Below are 17,326 nucleotides of genomic sequence, written 5' to 3' on the forward strand. Positions count from 1 at the left end.
TTAAGCCACTTCACGATCTACTCTAATGAATGAAAAAACAATGAAGAGGAAGATTGAAAGAGGATTGTAAGAAATGGGGCATTTATTTCCCCCCCCTGCCCACTTTCTCTTATTAGCTCCCAATATAGAACGTTGTAGTTTGCCAATATCTGGAAAGCCACAAGCCATTTTATTTCATTAATGGATAACTTCTAAAATTTGCTGACTTGACTTCATTAAAATAAATAATAAGAGAAGCACATAAATAAGCACATAAAAGGTATAATAATACCGTGTCTTCTTTAGAAAGTGTTTTGCAATTAATTCAAAGAAACAGTTAATCACAATGGGCTAGAATTCATTCCAACTGGTCATAATATCGTACCCAGTGTGATCTCAGCAGATTTGCGCATTCATTTACTTGTTTGCTCAACATTTTAAAATGTTCTTGATTACAGCATGGAGGTTGGGGTGTGTGTCGAGGCCTATCGACATGAAATGGAAGTCAGCCGAAGACATATAAATAGTGCTTTCATGATTTTTGTAGTCTTGAATAAAGATGGTCAGCCACGTACACTTCCATTGCTGAAGCCAGAACCAGGGGTAAGGAAATGAAAATGACGTTGCACGGCTTTGACATTACACTGGTAGCCCAGAATGGTATATGACTGAAGGTTTGGGAACCACCTTAAAAAACATGATGCACCTGGAGAAAAAGGAAAGTTGTGGCTTAAAGTAGGAATGCACATTTGAAACCTCACATTCTGTACCCCAGGTTTTGGGTGGAGCCCCAGAACTCTCTTAAAATAAAAGATGTCATTGAACTGTGACTTTTAATGTGATAGAAAGGAAAACTATTCAACACAGGTAGTCCTCAACGTACAGCAGTTCATTTAGTGACTGTTCAAAATTATAACAGCACTGAAAAAATTGTGACTTATGAGCATTTTTCACACTTAAGACCATTTTAGCATTCCCATGGTCAATTCAGATGTTTGGCAACTGAATCATATTTATGATGGTTGCAGTATCCTGGGGTCATGTGATCACTTTTGCAACCTTCTGCCAAGTGAGTCGATGGGAAAGCCGGATTCACTTAACAACCATGTTACTAAATTAACAATCACAGTGTTTCACTTAACAACTGTGGCAATTAAAGTTGTAAAGTCGGGCAAAACTCACATAATAAATGTCTCACCTAGCGAAAGAAATTTTGGGCTGAATTGTAGTCAAAAGTCTGGAACTACCTGTACATAACTCTGGGTTTGATTCAAGGTGCTGGTAATTACCTTTAAAGCCCTACATGGCTTAGGCCCGGGGTACTTGCGAGACCACCTGCTGCCACTGTCAACCTCCCATTGCCCGATTCGCTCCCACAGAGTCGGCCTCCTCAGGGTGCCGTCGGCCAGGCAATGCCGGCTGGCGACCCCCAGGGGGAGAGCCTTCTCTGTGGGCATGCTAACCCTCTGGAATGAACTGCCTCCGGAGCTGCAGATGGCCCCTGACCTTCAATCCTTCCGCCGTGACCTGAAGACGTGCCAACAAGCGGGCCTGGACTGATCATGGTTTTTAAATTTGGTTTAAATCCGCAAAGCCCCTCTAGATTCTCTCACCTGACTGTTTGCTGTGGTTTTGAATAGACAAGAACATAGTCAGGCTTTAATTAAACCGAAGAGTCAAGTGAGAGGGCGTACTGTGCATAGTTCCAGCTTCCTTGCAAAATCCATAATGCTGGGAAAGGTGAAAGAGGAGAAAAGGGAAGAAGAGACAACCAGCGGTAAGGTGGAGGGACTTGATTACAGAGGCAAAAGGGGGATCTGAAGAGGCAGTGTGCATAATGTAATTCCGTTTGTTTTGTTTCCCTTTAACAGGATGGAGAAAGACGGTTTAAAGAAGCTAGCGCGAGGCAAAAAATTAGACTAGACAGGTTGGTGAAACGTTTTCTTACTCTTTCAAGCACTCTGCCTTCCCTACAGGCTGTTAAGTGAAAGGGAGAGTGTAGAATTTTAATCACTCCATGCATGGGTTTTTTTTTTCTTCCTGTTGCACATTCGTAGGATAGAATCATGACCATATTTAGGAGGACAAAATGGTTTATGCAGAACTAAATCTTCCTATCTATAGGTTTCATACTCAGACTTGCCAGTGGGGTAACACACACACACAGACACACACAGACACACACACACACACACACACACACACCTTCATCCAGGGAAGTGGAGGCTGAATGTTAGAGCTGTGCAAATGATTTGGAAGAAGTGCTTGAGACCTAGTACAAACGGGACCTGGCTGCTCTTCATTCAAGGAGACTGTGTGTTGTTGTTTTTTCAGACTTCGGCGGAGCCTGACAAAAAGGGGTTGCTGCTTTAAGGGTCATCTGAGTGGATTCTTTAAAACAAGGGCAGGAGTTTTTTGTTTTACAGGCTCACTCATACTCCTGAAACTAATTGGGGCTGCTTTAATGAGTAGCAGCCTCGCTCTGTGAGTATTCCACAGGAGACAAGAGATTTTTGCTTTTCTGCTTACACTTCGATTTAGTGGACTTTGGGTGCATTGGTTGGATGTTTCATTTGGATGCTGCCTGCAGTCAGTGTTTGTTTGTTATTTCCAAAATAGTCCAGACAGGTTTTGCTTTCTTGTATGTATTAGGGACGCGGTGGCTCAGTGGGTTAGGACGCTGAGCTTGTTGATCAGATGGTCAGCAGTTTGGCGGGTCGAATCCCAACTGCCGTGTAACAGAGTGAGCGCCTGTTACTCGTCCCAGCTTCTGCCAACCTAGCAGTTCGAAAGCACGTAAAAATGCAAGTAGAAAAATAGGGACCACTATGGTGGGAAGGTAACAACGTTCCATGCGCCTTTGGCATCTAGTCACGCCGGCCACATGACCACGGAGATGTCCTCAGACAAGCGCTGGCTCTTCGGCTTTGAAACGGAGATGAGCACCGGCCCCTAGAGTCGGAAACGACTAGCACGCATGTGTGGGGGAGCCATTACCTTTACTTTTTATGTATTAGTATTATTTCTTCTGTGCAATAGAGCTCTGTCTTCTTAGCATATGGCTTTTTCCACTTGTTGGTGGGTTGGCTTCCCTGCTGCTACTGTGGCTTCAAACGTTTGAATGGTGAGCAGGAAAAGCAAACTGTTAGATTTAACATACCACTTATCCTGCAATAATCTGCTAAACTGAGGATTTCCTTACTTCCTTGGAAGGGGCCAGTTCTGTTGCCCATCTCAAAGCAGGCTTCAGATTTTGTGCTGCTCCGGCATTTTTGTGATCACAGTTTGTGTCCGTGCAAATATATTTTTTATCAGGAATAAGGTCCAGACACATGTTTTCTTTAAACAGACACGTAAACATGTTTATATGTAAAACACCTAAGAAGCTACATTGAGCATTAGTTACACTATGTTCCAGTAGAAAAAAAGAAAAAACCTCACTCAACCAGGAAAGCAGGAAGAGAATTGCGGGCAAAGATTTTAGTATATATGTATTGGAATTTCTCTAACCTATATTATTCTGATAGAAAGAACACGGATGATCAATGTTTTCCTCCTCTTTGCTCATCTCCCTCTTTTAGATTTTTATTCTGCTGCAACATTACTTAGGAAACGGATTCCTCTTCCCAAGCTGTTTACTGCTGCCTGCTTCCAGTTCTGCTTTATGGTTACCTTACAGCCCCCTCCCATTTGCCTCTTGTTATGTCACAAGGCTTTCAGTGTGTATTTATAGCCTTTCTGTTTGTTATCTCTCATATATAATTTATACGGGAACATGGATGGAGACGGCCTGCATTATCCTGGAGGCCACTGTTCTTGAGGCATTAATACCTGATTAGTGACATCTTCGTGTGAGCAGTGAGAAAAGGCCGGCTAGGAAGAGCTAGAGAACATCTACACAGGGAGAACGTAACAGGCACTGCTATATTAAACAGGATGCTCTAAGTCAAGGGTTCACAGCCTTCCTCAGCTTGAGAATTCTCTCTCTTTTGACATCTCTCTGGCTTAATTATTTGTCCCTGTCACTCTCGCCAGCTTGTGAATTCCAGGTATTCAGCCTACCGGGGAAACTGCTGCAGGATGAACCGTAAAAAATAATCTAAAGCCTCCTTTATCTTAATTGTTTGCCTGAATATCTGGAGTGTCTGGATAAGGAAGGAGGCTGTTAATATTTCACTTGGACCGAAATCAGTATTTGTTAGGAGGAGTCAAGAGGTCTAGATAGGCAAAATTTAAATGTAGGAAGTCAGAGGATCTGCTGTCTTTGGAAGTTGCTAAGGTTTACAGACGGAATCATGTGATAATATCATGGGCGTTCTCCTGAGATTTATTTATTGTTTATGGAGGTAAATTCTGCTTTCTTTCAGGAGTATAAATGGACATGCGTAGGTTTTCCTCCTCGCCTTTCCTTCCACAAGGAAAAAAAATAATCCACGTAATATTCTGGACAGAAAGGGTGACTGGCCCAAAGTCACTCGGTGGGCTTCCATAATGGAGGGTGACCTAGAACTTGGGTCTCCTAAGTTCAGTGTCTTCACTGTTACATCACAGCCTTGGGGACACTGGCCAACTCTATGGCTTCAATGACTAGTCCCAAAAACCCATTTTCCAGAGGCAAACTACCATACTCTAGAGCAGGGTTTCTCAACCATGGCAACTTTCAAGTGTGTAAACTTCATTTCCCCAAAGCGGTTTCCCTGATAAAGTAAATCACCATAAGAAGCCTTAAGAAGCATTCAGTAAATGGACATAGATATATGATCTTTAAGAAGGCTCTCCTAGTCTTTCTCCTATAGTCACAATGTGGGAAAGAGGACAATAGTGCTTTAAAAATGAAATATATAGCCCTTGTGACCGACACAATGTGTGTTTGCTGTGTGAGTGGTAGTGTATCAATGCCTGAACTGTGTCACCCATATCTCTACCTGCTATGGAACACATACACCTAGGCATTTTCTATAACTTTGAGATCTTCTTATTCATAAATAACACTTTCTCTATTGGAACAGAAAGTAATATATAATTATTTCTTAAGAACCAGTGTCTCTGGAGGGATGCATGCAGCTTACACACATACCTCAATCTTTTTGTTTAGCTTGCCTATGGACTTTGTCCTGTCTCTTCCTGTCTTCTTAACATCTTTAGTTTAAAAAGTATCTATTCTAGTTGATGTGCTTTGCAAAGTTGAACTTGGTTATTTACCATTGCTCTTTTTGAAGGTGATAAGATACCTGTTATCTGCCAGATTTCTCCTTATCCACACTTCTTTATCTAAGACCCTGAGAATGAGATTGTAAAGGCTTGATGGTTGAGCAGTTCACAGGAGCCTGTTGTGACTTTGTGTTCCTGGAGTCCAAGGTTTTTGCTGGGCCCTTGCACTGAGTCAACACAGCAGGCAGCCTGTTTCCTTTTGCGTCTAATTCCAAAAATGGACTTTCATTAGCGTTTGTATGCCATAAACCTTTCCTGGAGGTAACCCCAAGCGAAGACTTTTATTTATCTGAAAGGAAAATGAAACATTTCATTCAAATCTGTAAGTGTTTGGGGGAGGGGGGCTTATCTTATATTTGCTGAGAATTTGGCAATAGAGGAGGATATTTGGAAGAAGATTGGAAATTGTGAGGTGCAGTCAGTGACTAAAAGAAAGACGGGAGCTGCTGTCTTTGCAGTTTAGCTTTTGCATTTCTCTTGCCATCCTCCATGCACAGAAAGTGTGAGTTTCCAAGAGAGAATTTACCTTTGGAGTAGAGTTACTGTAGTGAAGATTGTAGAAAACCAGGATCCTCAAAAGTTTGCTAGGACAAGCATACCTGCTGAGAGGGCTTCTAAGCATCTAGAAGTGGGACTTGTTGCAGAGCAAGCATCCTTTTGCTTGCAGCCCAATACAGGTAGTCCTCAATTTACAACAGTTCATTTAGTGACCGCTCAGAGTTACAATGGCGCTGAAAAAAAGGGACTTAGGACCGTTTTTCACCGTTACCATCTTTGCGGCCTCCCCGTGATCGTGTGATCAAAATTCAGACGCTTGGTAACGGGTTCCTACTTATGACCATTGCTGTGCCCCAATGTCATGTGATCCGCTTTTGTGTCCTTTTGACACGCAAAGTCAATGGGGGAAGCCGGATTCACTTAACAACCGCGTTAGTAACTTAACAACCGCCGTGGTTCACTTAAGGAATGTGTCAAGAAAAGTTGTGAAATGGGGCAAAACCCATTGAACAAACGTCTCACTTAGCAACAGAACTTTTGGGCTCAATGGTGGTTGTAAGTCAAGGCCTACCTGTATAAAGGCATTTATTTATTTTCTTTCTGCAAACAAAAAGAAAACACAGCTTGATATGCTAAAGATCTCTTGCCAGTTTGGCACCCCACCTCCCCAAATGCACATAAAGTAAACTGAGGTAAATAGATCCATTTGCAGCATAGAAGCAGCCTGTGTATTCTTAACTAAGCATAAGAGTAATTAAATACCAGGGAACTTTCTATCAAATAAGCATTCCTGCGTTTATGCTTTCTGAGCCTAGATTTCCAGTTTCTCTTTCTCTCCATGAATATGTTTGTACTTACGCCTTTGTCTGTTAGCTAATAGTTTGTGTACGTGTACACAGGTGGACATGAATTCTACAAATGGGTGCCGCTGTATTTAATCAATAGTCATCGTTTACTAATTTAACTTTTTCTCCTGGCCTCAGATTTGTCTGGCACCTGGCCTCTGGCTGATGCATATATTTGCATGTATCTATGAGCACAGTTGCTCAGAAGGCTGGAAAATCTCCAGGAGTGCTTTCCCAGCTGACAGAGTTGAGTGTCTTTAAACTGGTGTCAGCTTTCTTTGGAAACCAGTGTATAAACTGCAAGATTGCTTCTTGGGCAGGATTCTAAGAGTGATGTATCCTTAGTGCCAAAATATGCAATAGACTGGGGAGAGATGACGGAATCTATAATTCCTCGTGCAAGTGTGGCTCTTTTGATAATTCATGAGAAAAAGCAGTAGAATTTATGGCAGTAGGCTAGAGTAAGGCCAAACCAGAGTGATCCGTGGTTCTGCCTAGGTCTCTGCCTATATCTAACTGCTTTGAAGAATCTACCAAAACTTTATAGACCGTGTACATTCCATCACAGTGAAGGAGTATATTTAATTATACAATATTTCCCTTTTGCATTGGAGCTCTGTGTTAGGGTAAAAGTGGGTGTCTTTTGCCATGGTCTTAACTTGTCTTAACTTTTGCCACAAGTCTTAACTTGTCTCTCTGTGTGTGGATGGATGTGTTTGTGTTTCTTTGAGTCAGTCTTGACTCCTATAGACTACCTAGATCAGGGGTGTCAAACTCAATTTCATTGAGGGCCACATCAGCATTGCAGTTGCCCTCAGGGGGCCGGGTGGGTATGGCCTGGGTGGGCGTGGCCTACTGGGTGGGCATGGCTAGAGTGCGTATGGCCAGCTCTACGTCGTTCACATCAAGGGTGCCTATGGGTGCCTGGGCAGGAGTGGGACAGATCTGAGGGTCTCTGGCAGGAGGAGGGTCTCTGGGCCAGGGCCAAGGCAGTGGGGGCCGTTCCCTCACTGTTTCCAGGATGGCTTCACGGGCCACATGAAACCACTTCACGGGCCGGATCTGGCCCCCGGGCCTTGTGTTTGACATGTCTGACCTAGATAGTTTTCTTGGCAAGGTTTTCAGAAGTGGTTTGCAGTTGCCTCCTTCCTAGGGCTGAGAGAAAGTGACCGGCCCACAGTTACCTTTGTTCCTAAGGTGAAACTAGAACTCATGGTCTCCCAGTTTCTAGCTTGGTTTCTTTAACCAGTATACCAGTGTGGCTTGCTTAACTTGCCTTATGTTCCCTAAAGGAGATAAGTCGTTTCTTACATATTGTTTTGGGGAAAGTGATGTTCAAAACATGTTTGCTGTTTTCCATGTGTAAGAGAAACTGTTCTTAATACGTTTTGTCCTACTCATTAATACGTTACATTTGCTTTCTACAGAAAATATGTTGTGTCCTGTAAATATACTGAAGTACCTTTATCTGTGCCTTGGGACCAGAGTAACAAGGTCAGTTTCCATCTGCTTCTCTGACCTGCCAATTGTTTTTAAAAAGTTTTAGACTCGGGGTGTCTATTCCATTCCTTTCAAACACTACAATGATCCAAAGGTCTCTTCTTCTCCCTTTGAAACCTCAACTTCAACTTCTTATGGATATTTTGTTGCTTAGCCTCTTGTGTGTGCAGAAGTAAATAGGACTTGGAGCTGATGGGATGACATCTTCAAAACACTCTTGAGACAGCATGTTTGTTTAGGTGGTCTCAAGATAAGTCTTGCACTACGGACAATAAAATGTTCAAGTCCAGAAGAATGAGCTCCATTCAACAGTTATCTGGCATAGATATTGTTATTTATCAGCCAAGATCAATGTCTTTTCTGCTGTCTCAGAAACGGCATTACGGTATGCAGAATGAAACTGAGTGGAGCATCTCTTCAGGCACAACTTTGTCTGAAAAACCAAACCTTCAGAAGTAAAGAGTTTAGTTATTTCCCACTGGTTTATTATTGTAGAGATAACTTTAGTTTTACACCTTGCTTTTAGAGACTTAGAACACTGGCAAATTCCACTGATGCTTTCTGGGATTTTTAGAACCGCAAAACTCCCAGGCTGCTGTTCCAAAGAATGCAGTCATATCTTATTTCTAAGAGCACTTGACAGGTATTTAGTGCTTTCATTAAGCTGCACAGTTACTCCCATGGTCCACTGATTTCATACAGGTCAAAGCACTGATGAGGGGAAGACATTGGAGAAGGTTATAGCATTGCTCAATATATTTAAAAAAAGCCAGCAGAAAACTTGGAATTCATTGTATTTTTTTAAAATATATGCCCGATGCAGGTTTATCTGAGTTATAACAACGTTACTGCACTGAAGACATTGGTAGCTAAAGCCAACTGGGTCCTTGCATCTGAAAGAGACAAGGTAACTAACCCATCTCCAGCCCAAGTGGCCCAGTTTATGACCAAGTGTCCAGGTTATCAAGCCTCTCCAAGCAGCACTTCCCCTGCACAGAATATCATCATGGATCACCTTTCCCCAACTGGGTGTTTTTCAGGTGTCTTTGAAATTACAGCCACCCAAATTCTCCATTTTGATTGTATTTTGGGGATTGAAGATATCAGGCTGAGAAAAGTTATTCACCTTTTAAGGAAAAGCAATCTGGTCCCTCTAGATCAATGACCCCCAACCTTTTGGGCACCAGGGACTGGTTCCACGGAGAAAGTTTTTTTTCATGGACCGGAAGGGGCGTGGTTTCGCATGCTGCCTGTATCCCGTGGATGGGGTTTTGCTTGTTTGCACGGCCCGGTTTTTGGCATGCTGGGGGTTGGGTAGCCCTGCTCTAGATTGTTTGGATCACCACTTCTGCCCACTCTTGCTATTGACTGTATTTGGCAAAACCTGATTGGAATTAAAATCAAAACACCTATAAAGCAGTGGGTTCCTGGTCTCCCTCCCACCCTAGTTGGCCATTGCCCAGATGACACCACCATTGTGGGAGATAATAAAATTTTGATTGCTAAATTGAATTAACTGCTATACTGTGATCTTTGAGTAGTTGAAAGTAGTAGAATGTTAGCATTACTGAATCCCCTGGGTAACATCATGAAACATTCTAGTATTGTAGTTTTTCTGTTTATTGTTTTGGTATTTCAGGCTGATTTTTGATTCTCATATCCCACTACTACATATAGCAATTAGCTTTGCTTTCGTTTCTCCCAATGATCAATCAGAATGTAGGATTATTTTCATCAGTAAGATCATCGTCATCCCCATTTATTGTTGGGGATACCACTTCATGTAGTAGGGATTGCTGAATGGCAGAAGAGGAGATAGAAGAACTTTACTTTTTTTTAGTTAAAGTGCTTTGACCACTGCTTTGAGATTGTTCCCCATCTTAGCTGTATAACACTTCTTTGCCAAGTGACAGATTGGGTGGATGGCACATCAGCACAGCTACAAGTTTAAGTTTATTGAATTTATATACCGCCCTTTTCCCGTAGGACTCAGGGCGGTTTACAAAGTATTTAAAAACGTCAACACAATACAAAAGTTAAAAACAGTTAAAAAATAATTAAATTTGATCCCTGAAAAATATAAAACCCCAATTAAAAACTCTCAGCCTGGACCGGAAAGCTCAAAGAGCCAGGTCTTCAGGTCCCGGCGGAATGACCGAAGGTCAGGGGCAGTCCTAAGCTCCACGGGCAGCTGGTTCCAGAGGGCAGGCGCACCCACTGAGAAGGCCCTCCCCCTGGGTGTTATCCGCCGGCAGTCTTTTACCAGTGGCACCCTGAGAAGGCCCTCCCTGTGGGAGCGCACTGGACGATGGGAAGTTGATGCCGGCAGCAGGTGTTCCCTCAAATATCCCGGACCCAAGCCATTTAGGGCTTTATAGGTCATCACCAGCAAGGAAAGGCCCCAGGTGAACTTTCCTTTCCAGAGACACAAGGACACCTTTGACTCTAAAAGGCTCTGAGTGGTGCTTGCATGTGTAAGATGCCTCAGGGTATCTACAGCCAATCCTCTTTCTATTTTTAAAAACCAAATTCATGTTGAGTAGAAGCGATGCCCTTTGACAATACAAATCATTAATTTTCAGTAAGGTGGAGAAATATCACCTGCACATTTCTAGCAGTAGTTGCTAACATTTCTAACTGCATTCCACTTCAGGACTGTGTTCAGGCAATGATTCAAATACCTATAGGTGTATATCCCGATTTAAATAGTGACAGAGAAAAAAAGGACAAATGGTGGTGGATGGAGGTGATATTATGGAGGTGCCCTGACAGCAACTGGTCAGACAGCAGTGCTTTAAGGCTGAGTATTTTAAATCATCATCGTGACAATACGTAGCTGTTGAGGATATTGTAATGATTCTCAAATGTTCTTCCTCAAATGCATCTTATACTGATGAGATGAATTTTTTGAAGGGGGGCATTATTTGAAAAGTAATGCTGGTCTTCATTGAATTCAGATGATGCTTTTCTTTTTGTCACTTTATTTTATCCATTTCATGGATAATAAAACAATGATTGCATATTTTCACACTCACAATACACTCTGTGGTAACATGTTGAACTCGGTCGTTTTTAGTTCAAGATGTACGTTCTGGAAGAGGACAAGTTTCTCTCTGTCCAAATTGAGATGACCATACGATTTAATGTGCTGCAAGCCTTCTTGTTGCTGTCCGATCTACGAAACAGACCCGAGTGGGACAGACATTGTGCGTAAGTACTTTGGAAAATCTTTTTTTTTTAAATTAGAGATTATGACTTCATTTCTTATAATAGCAGCAAAAATCTTGACTTTCTCATAATCCCAGATAGTGCCTTACAGTTATTTCTATTAGGTTTTTTTTTTTTTTTTGCATTTGGCAGAATCCTAACAGAAGTTACATCCGATTCGTACCAGCTGTATTCATACCACATACTAAATTAAGCCAATTACAAACCTACTGGTTGCATTTATACAGCATGTCAAGTTTGTTTAGCTGGAATATTGGTTTGTTGTGAAAGGGCATGTTGTGTGAACACAGGCCATTTAATTAATTTCTGACTTAATGCTTTGTGCCAGTCCAAAAATGCAGGTCTTAAGTTGATGATTATTGCACTAGTAATTCTAAAACAGAGATGGGCAACTTTCTCCCCCCCCCACTTTGGGGTTAAACTAGTAGGTTTTAGTCATTAGGAGGCAAGAATAAAAATTATTGCTGTCTTCCTGGTGGTGGTTACAGCTTAATAAACACCCATATTTTTCAGCCTTCAAAGGAACAAAAAGTAGAAACATTGTACCTGGAGTTAATATGTACATTTCATATGTCTGCATTGTTTTTGCAGGAGCTGTGAACTTGTCCAGCAAGTTGACAAGGATGACATGATTTATCATGTAATTAGTCATACTGTCAGTGAGGAAAACAAGCCTTTGGACTTTGTTGTCCTGGTATCGCAAAGAAAACCTTGCAGCACAGGGTATGTTAGCTAGGCATTCCTCAAAAGTCCAGTTTTTAATGGCATTCTTTTAAATGAATTTGGGCTAAAGCTTTCAGAATTTGTAATGGGGTATTGTCCCAAATTCATCTGGGGGCATCTGGCTTCAGTATTGTACATATCAAAGTCTATGAATTAGCTCCAATTTGATTTGAATTTTTAAAAATCAACGGAGAAGCAATTTGATTCCTGAACATTGCGGTTTGAGTGGTCCCTTTCACTTTTTTAGGAGTGGGAAAACAAAGACTGCCGCTCATGTGCAAAATTCCATCCACATTTTATTCTGCTCAACAGTTTAGTCTACATTGCCAAATATTTTTTTTGAAAAGTTGATTCAATTCTGAGATTCAGTTGAATTGCCAGGAATTCTCCAAATCAAAAGTTTTGTGCCCACGTACCTATAGAAGTTACGCTACTTCCAAGCTAAAGTTTTAATATCTGCTAGAAACCATTTTTTAAGTGTCAGGTTCCAGAGTACTTGATAAGTGGAATAAGGTTGCATTGATAGTCCTTGCTTGCTCTGACCACATTTTCTTTTCTTTTTTTTTTCAGGGATCCCTATGTTTTAGCATTCAGATCAGTCACATTGCCAACACACCCTGTACAGCCAGAGTATACCCGTGGGGAGACTTTATGTTCTGGCTTCTGTTTTTGGCAGGAAACAGATGAACTTACCAAGGTAAACATTTGCCTTAGAAGCAGACAACAGTTGTGAAATTGTTCATACTTGCAAAAGAGCTCCCTTTCACAGTCCCAGTTGGTCCAATTCTGGCTCTCTACAGCATCAAATTCACACCAACTACAGTTAGTGTTAGCCTCCAAACTGGAAATCATAACTTTTTCTTATTTATAGTGGGGGTTGTAAGGTATCTGGAGGTGAAATTTTTGGTGAGGAGTGGATGGAGGCTCTGGGCCAACTGGACTCATGTCTTTGTTCTGAATTGCAACTGGTGTAAGAATTTCAGTTCAACTCCCAAGTGAACTCTCTTATATAATGAACTACTTCGGGATTTCCTTTCTATTCCTGTGTTTTACCTCTTCCAATTTTTATTTTTATTCTTCTGCTATCCAATGTCTATTGGCTAGACATTGTAGTCCTTCCATATTTCTTTAGTAAGGAAAATATTCTGTTCAGATTCCATGACACTTTCTGAGCACTCTTAGTGGGATGAATTCTTAATGTGGACATTGTTAGGATCGATTGTTATCTACATGCATTGTTATCTAATGTTTTTCTCTGTAAGCTAATGTAGAAAATATATAATGTCAATAAATCAGCCTTCATTTGGTATGGGTATATATCATTCCAAGTTACAGATGAGCAACATGAGGCTTTACAAATATACTGCTCAAAAAAATAAACGGAACACTTAAACAACACAATGTACTGTATTTAATAGTAGGATGTCTTATTTTCTGTTCCCTTTATTTTTTTGAGCAGTATATTTTAGACCAACAATAATGACTATTACTAAGCTGTAGTGACACTGTTAAGAGATGGAGAAGCTATTGTCTTAAACATGCCATGATTTATTGATTGGTCTCATGTTGATATTATATCCAGTTAAAAACATTTCAGCCTAATTACGACTTAACACCCACTATGAAATCCTTAACTGCAAGAGTTAATTTATGCATTTAGGATATATAGTTAAAGTAGGTTACAAGCCCTGTTTCACACATGCTTACATGAGTTGTTTTCTTGATCACCACCACATTGCCAATATAATGGCTCACTCTTGAGTTCATGTACTTCAGTACATTTGCAGTTTACAGAGACAGCCAAGTATGCTCTTGTGTTTAAGCCTGAAAATAAGTGGTCTGGCATTCCATTTGATGCTTATGCTGGAAGAGGAAATTGATAGACTTTATATGGTCCCAGGAGTTCCAAAGAATCAGCTGATAAGCTCTGTTTGTTTCTAGGTGTCATACTATCATCAGGCTACATCTGGTTTGCTCTCCTGTATCACAACGAATGTAGCTGGCCTGTCTTCAAGTTTCTATTGCACTTTTCAAGACTGCGAGCAATTCCTCCTGAAGAACAAAGACAATGTCTCGGTTGGGCTTCAGAATCTTTAGTTGCACAAAGATTTTTCCGTCTGTCCCATGATGAACTTTGTTGTAAATACAATTAGAAATCACTCCATCGAGTATGTGAAGAAGAGAGGAGAATAGAAAACCGACCTCAATTTATATAGCCAGTCTTAGGGGAAAAACCCATTTAGGGTGACTTCTGAGCTAAATCAAAATTTTCTATCCAGGTCAACTTAATGATCAGAGCTTTAGTAATCAGGGTATAAGTGAGCAAAATAGGAAGATTCTTCCAGGATTTTGCAAGTCCTTACCTGCCTCCGTGTTGGCTTCTGTTGAAGTCCTGTATTTATGATGGTCAGAAAAATCTGATGAAGAGTAGAACTTCAAATGTGATACTTTTTGGTGAGGGTCTTCTGTCACCATTTTTGCCTTGTTTAGGACACTAGAAATTAAAGCACAGATTGCAATTTTGTATTAAATTCAGCTTAAGCAAGCTGTAAAAGTGAAATGTATTTTAAAGTGCCTTTTAATCAAGGAATAAGATTCGAAAGAGTGAAAAGTCATAGGAAGATTTTTTTAACAGGAGAATCTACAACATAATATTGGGGATGGTGGTGGGTTATCATACCATTAAATATGTATGAAACTTCAAAGCACATTGCAGAAACACAGCAAATTACTGAAATCATGTCACATGTAAACAAAAAATTTTAAACATTCCTTGTGCATAGTTTCTCCTGATTGTTAGGAAATTGCTGATATGTTTTATCAAGGTTTGATTATTTTGTCACCAAGAAATTATTCCTGTGTGAAAATGCCTCCTGGTTTTATTTTTGGTATTTTGGAAGAAATTTTATTCTTTGATGACAGAATACCTCATTATCTGTTTTGATAGATGGTTCTTTTCCCCTAATGTTTTGCACAAATTTTTGCCATGCCAAGCTTCCCAAATTGTTTAAAGGCTTCTAAGGCAGTGGAAGGTTGTTGAAATTAATGACAATAAAAGTTATGTGAAAGGAAGAAGAATCTTGTTATCTCTTATTTTTGTTCTGGAAAATATAGCAATTATTCAATTCTCTTTTTTAGTATAAATCAGTGTTTCTCAACCTTGGAAACTTTAAGATGCATGGACTACAACTCCCAGAATTCTTCAGCCACCATAATTGTCTAGGGAATTCTGGGAGTTGAAGTCCACACATCTTAAAGTTCCCAGATTAAGAAACACTAGAATAAATACAGATTAATCAAAAAGGACAATGGATCTTGACTTTCTAGCCTGTCAAAGTCCAACAACCTCTCAAGAATGTAAGATAACAATAACAATAATAATAATAATAATAATAATAATAATAATAATAATAATAATAATAAGAAGAAGAAGAAGAAGAAGAAGAAGAAGAAGAAGAAGAAGAAGGAGGAGGAGGAGGAGGAGGAGGAGAAGGAGAAGGAGAAGGAGAAGGAGAAGAAGTAGTTGGAAGGGACCTTGGAGGTCATCTAGTCCAACCCCCTGCTCAGGCAGGAAACCCTATACCATTTCAGGCAAATGGCTGTCCAGTCTCCTCTTAAAAACGTCCAGTGTTGGAGCATTCACCACTTCTGGAGGCAGGTTGTTCTACTGGTTACCTGTTCTAACTGTCAGGAAGTTTCTCCTTAGTTCTAGGTTGCTTCTCCTTGACTAGTTTCCATCCGTTGCTTCTTGTCCTGCCTTCAGGCACTTTGGAGAATAGCTTGACTCCTTTGTGGCAGCCCCTGAGATATTGGAACACTGCTATCATGTTACCCCTCACCCTTCTCTTCGTTAAACTGCACATACCCAATTCCAGCAACCGTTCCCTATATGTTTTAGCCTCCAGTCCCCCAATCATCTTTGTTGCCCTTCTCTGTGTCAGGGGGGATAAATCAAAACCTCCCTATCAGAGGGCGATGAACCGTGGTTCATTTGATGCATGGTGCACATCAGGTAAAATAAAGAAAACCCGAAGCATATTTCTACTGTAAAAAGCTTTAATCAGAAGAAACAAAGACTCCTAACTGACTACATGCTCTCCAGACAGCACAGAGAGAAGAAGAAAGTAAAGTGAGAAAGAAAAACAGAGTGAGATGTAGCTGACAAACAGAAAAAAACGCAGTGACACTCTGTACCCTTTCTAGAGTCTCAACATCTTTTTTACATCGTGGTAACCAAAACTGGATGCAGTATTCCAGGTGTGGCCTTACCAAGGCATTGTAAAGTGGTATTAGTACTTCACGTGATCTTGATTCTATCCCTCTGTTAATGCAGCCTAGCACTGTGTTGGCTTTTTTGGCAACTGCAGCACACTGCTGGCTCATGTTGAAGTGATTGTCTACCAGGATTCCAAGATCCCTCTCACAGTTACTACTATTGAGCAAGGAACCACCTATACTATACCTGTGCATTTGATTTTTCCTGTCTAAGTGTAGAACCTTACTTTTTTCACCATTGAATTTCATTTTGTTAGATAGCGCCCAGTATTCAAGTCTGTCCAGATCCTCCTGTATTTTAAGCCTATCTTCTGGAGTATTGGCTATTCCTGCCAGCTTGGTGTTGTCTGCAAATTTGATGAGTTCCCCATCTATCCCCTCATCCAAATCGTTGATGAAGATGTTGAAGAGCACTGGGCCCAGAACAGAGCCCTGGGGCACCCCACTACACACTTCCTTCCATGTAGATGCAGTTCCATTTATTTATTATTTATTTATTATTTGGATTTATATACTGCCCCTCTCCCGAAGGACTCGGGGCGGTGTACAGGGCAATTTTCCAGTGGTTCTCCTCCTAACAGGCACAGTTTTCCAGTGGTTCTCCTCCTATCTCCTGGGACGTTTGCAGTCGGTGTTGGCAGGGGGGCAGAGGTCGACCCCGAGGCCTCTCGCTTGTGGAGTTCCTTAGGGGTCGGTCCTCTCGCCTCTCCTGTTCAACATCTATATGAAACCGCTGGGTAAGATCATTCGTGGTTTTGGAGTTGGGTATCATCAGTATGCTGATGATACCCAGCTTTTTATTTCGACCCCAAACCACCCCAGTGATGCCCTCGACGTGATGTCCCATTGCCTGGAAGCAGTTCAGGTCTGGATGGGGAGGAACAGACTTCAACTCAACCCCGACAAGACTGAGTGGCTGTGCATACCGGCATCCCGGGATATTCAGAATATTCCATCTCTTTCTATGGGGGGTGAGTTATTACCCCCCGTAGATAGGGCTCGCAACTTGGGAGTCCTCCTAGATTCATGGCTTACTTTGGAAGATCACATGGTGGCCGTGACTAGGG

General features: G+C 41.2%; 1 protein-coding gene across 2 annotated transcripts in view; it reads left to right on the forward strand.

The window, feature by feature from the left end:
* The window catches only part of ACOT11 (acyl-CoA thioesterase 11), a 111,809-nt gene extending 96,758 nt beyond the window's left edge, over positions 1–15,051 (forward strand). For both annotated transcript variants that reach the window (XM_083359635.1, XM_083359634.1), the window contains exons 9-16: positions 438–582; positions 1,851–1,906; positions 7,961–8,027; positions 8,857–8,940; positions 11,110–11,243; positions 11,853–11,984; positions 12,555–12,681; positions 13,926–15,051. In XM_083359635.1, coding sequence (XP_083215761.1) covers positions 438–582; positions 1,851–1,906; positions 7,961–8,027; positions 8,857–8,940; positions 11,110–11,243; positions 11,853–11,984; positions 12,555–12,681; positions 13,926–14,081 — 901 coding nt within the window. In that variant the 3' untranslated portion in view covers positions 14,082–15,051. The remainder of the gene's footprint in view (positions 1–437; positions 583–1,850; positions 1,907–7,960; positions 8,028–8,856; positions 8,941–11,109; positions 11,244–11,852; positions 11,985–12,554; positions 12,682–13,925) is intronic.
* Positions 15,052–17,326: the final 2,275 nt, after the last annotated feature.

Source organism: Vipera ursinii (genome assembly GCF_947247035.1).
Source record: "Vipera ursinii genome assembly, chromosome: 3".
Classification (NCBI taxonomy): Eukaryota; Metazoa; Chordata; class Lepidosauria; order Squamata; family Viperidae; genus Vipera; species Vipera ursinii.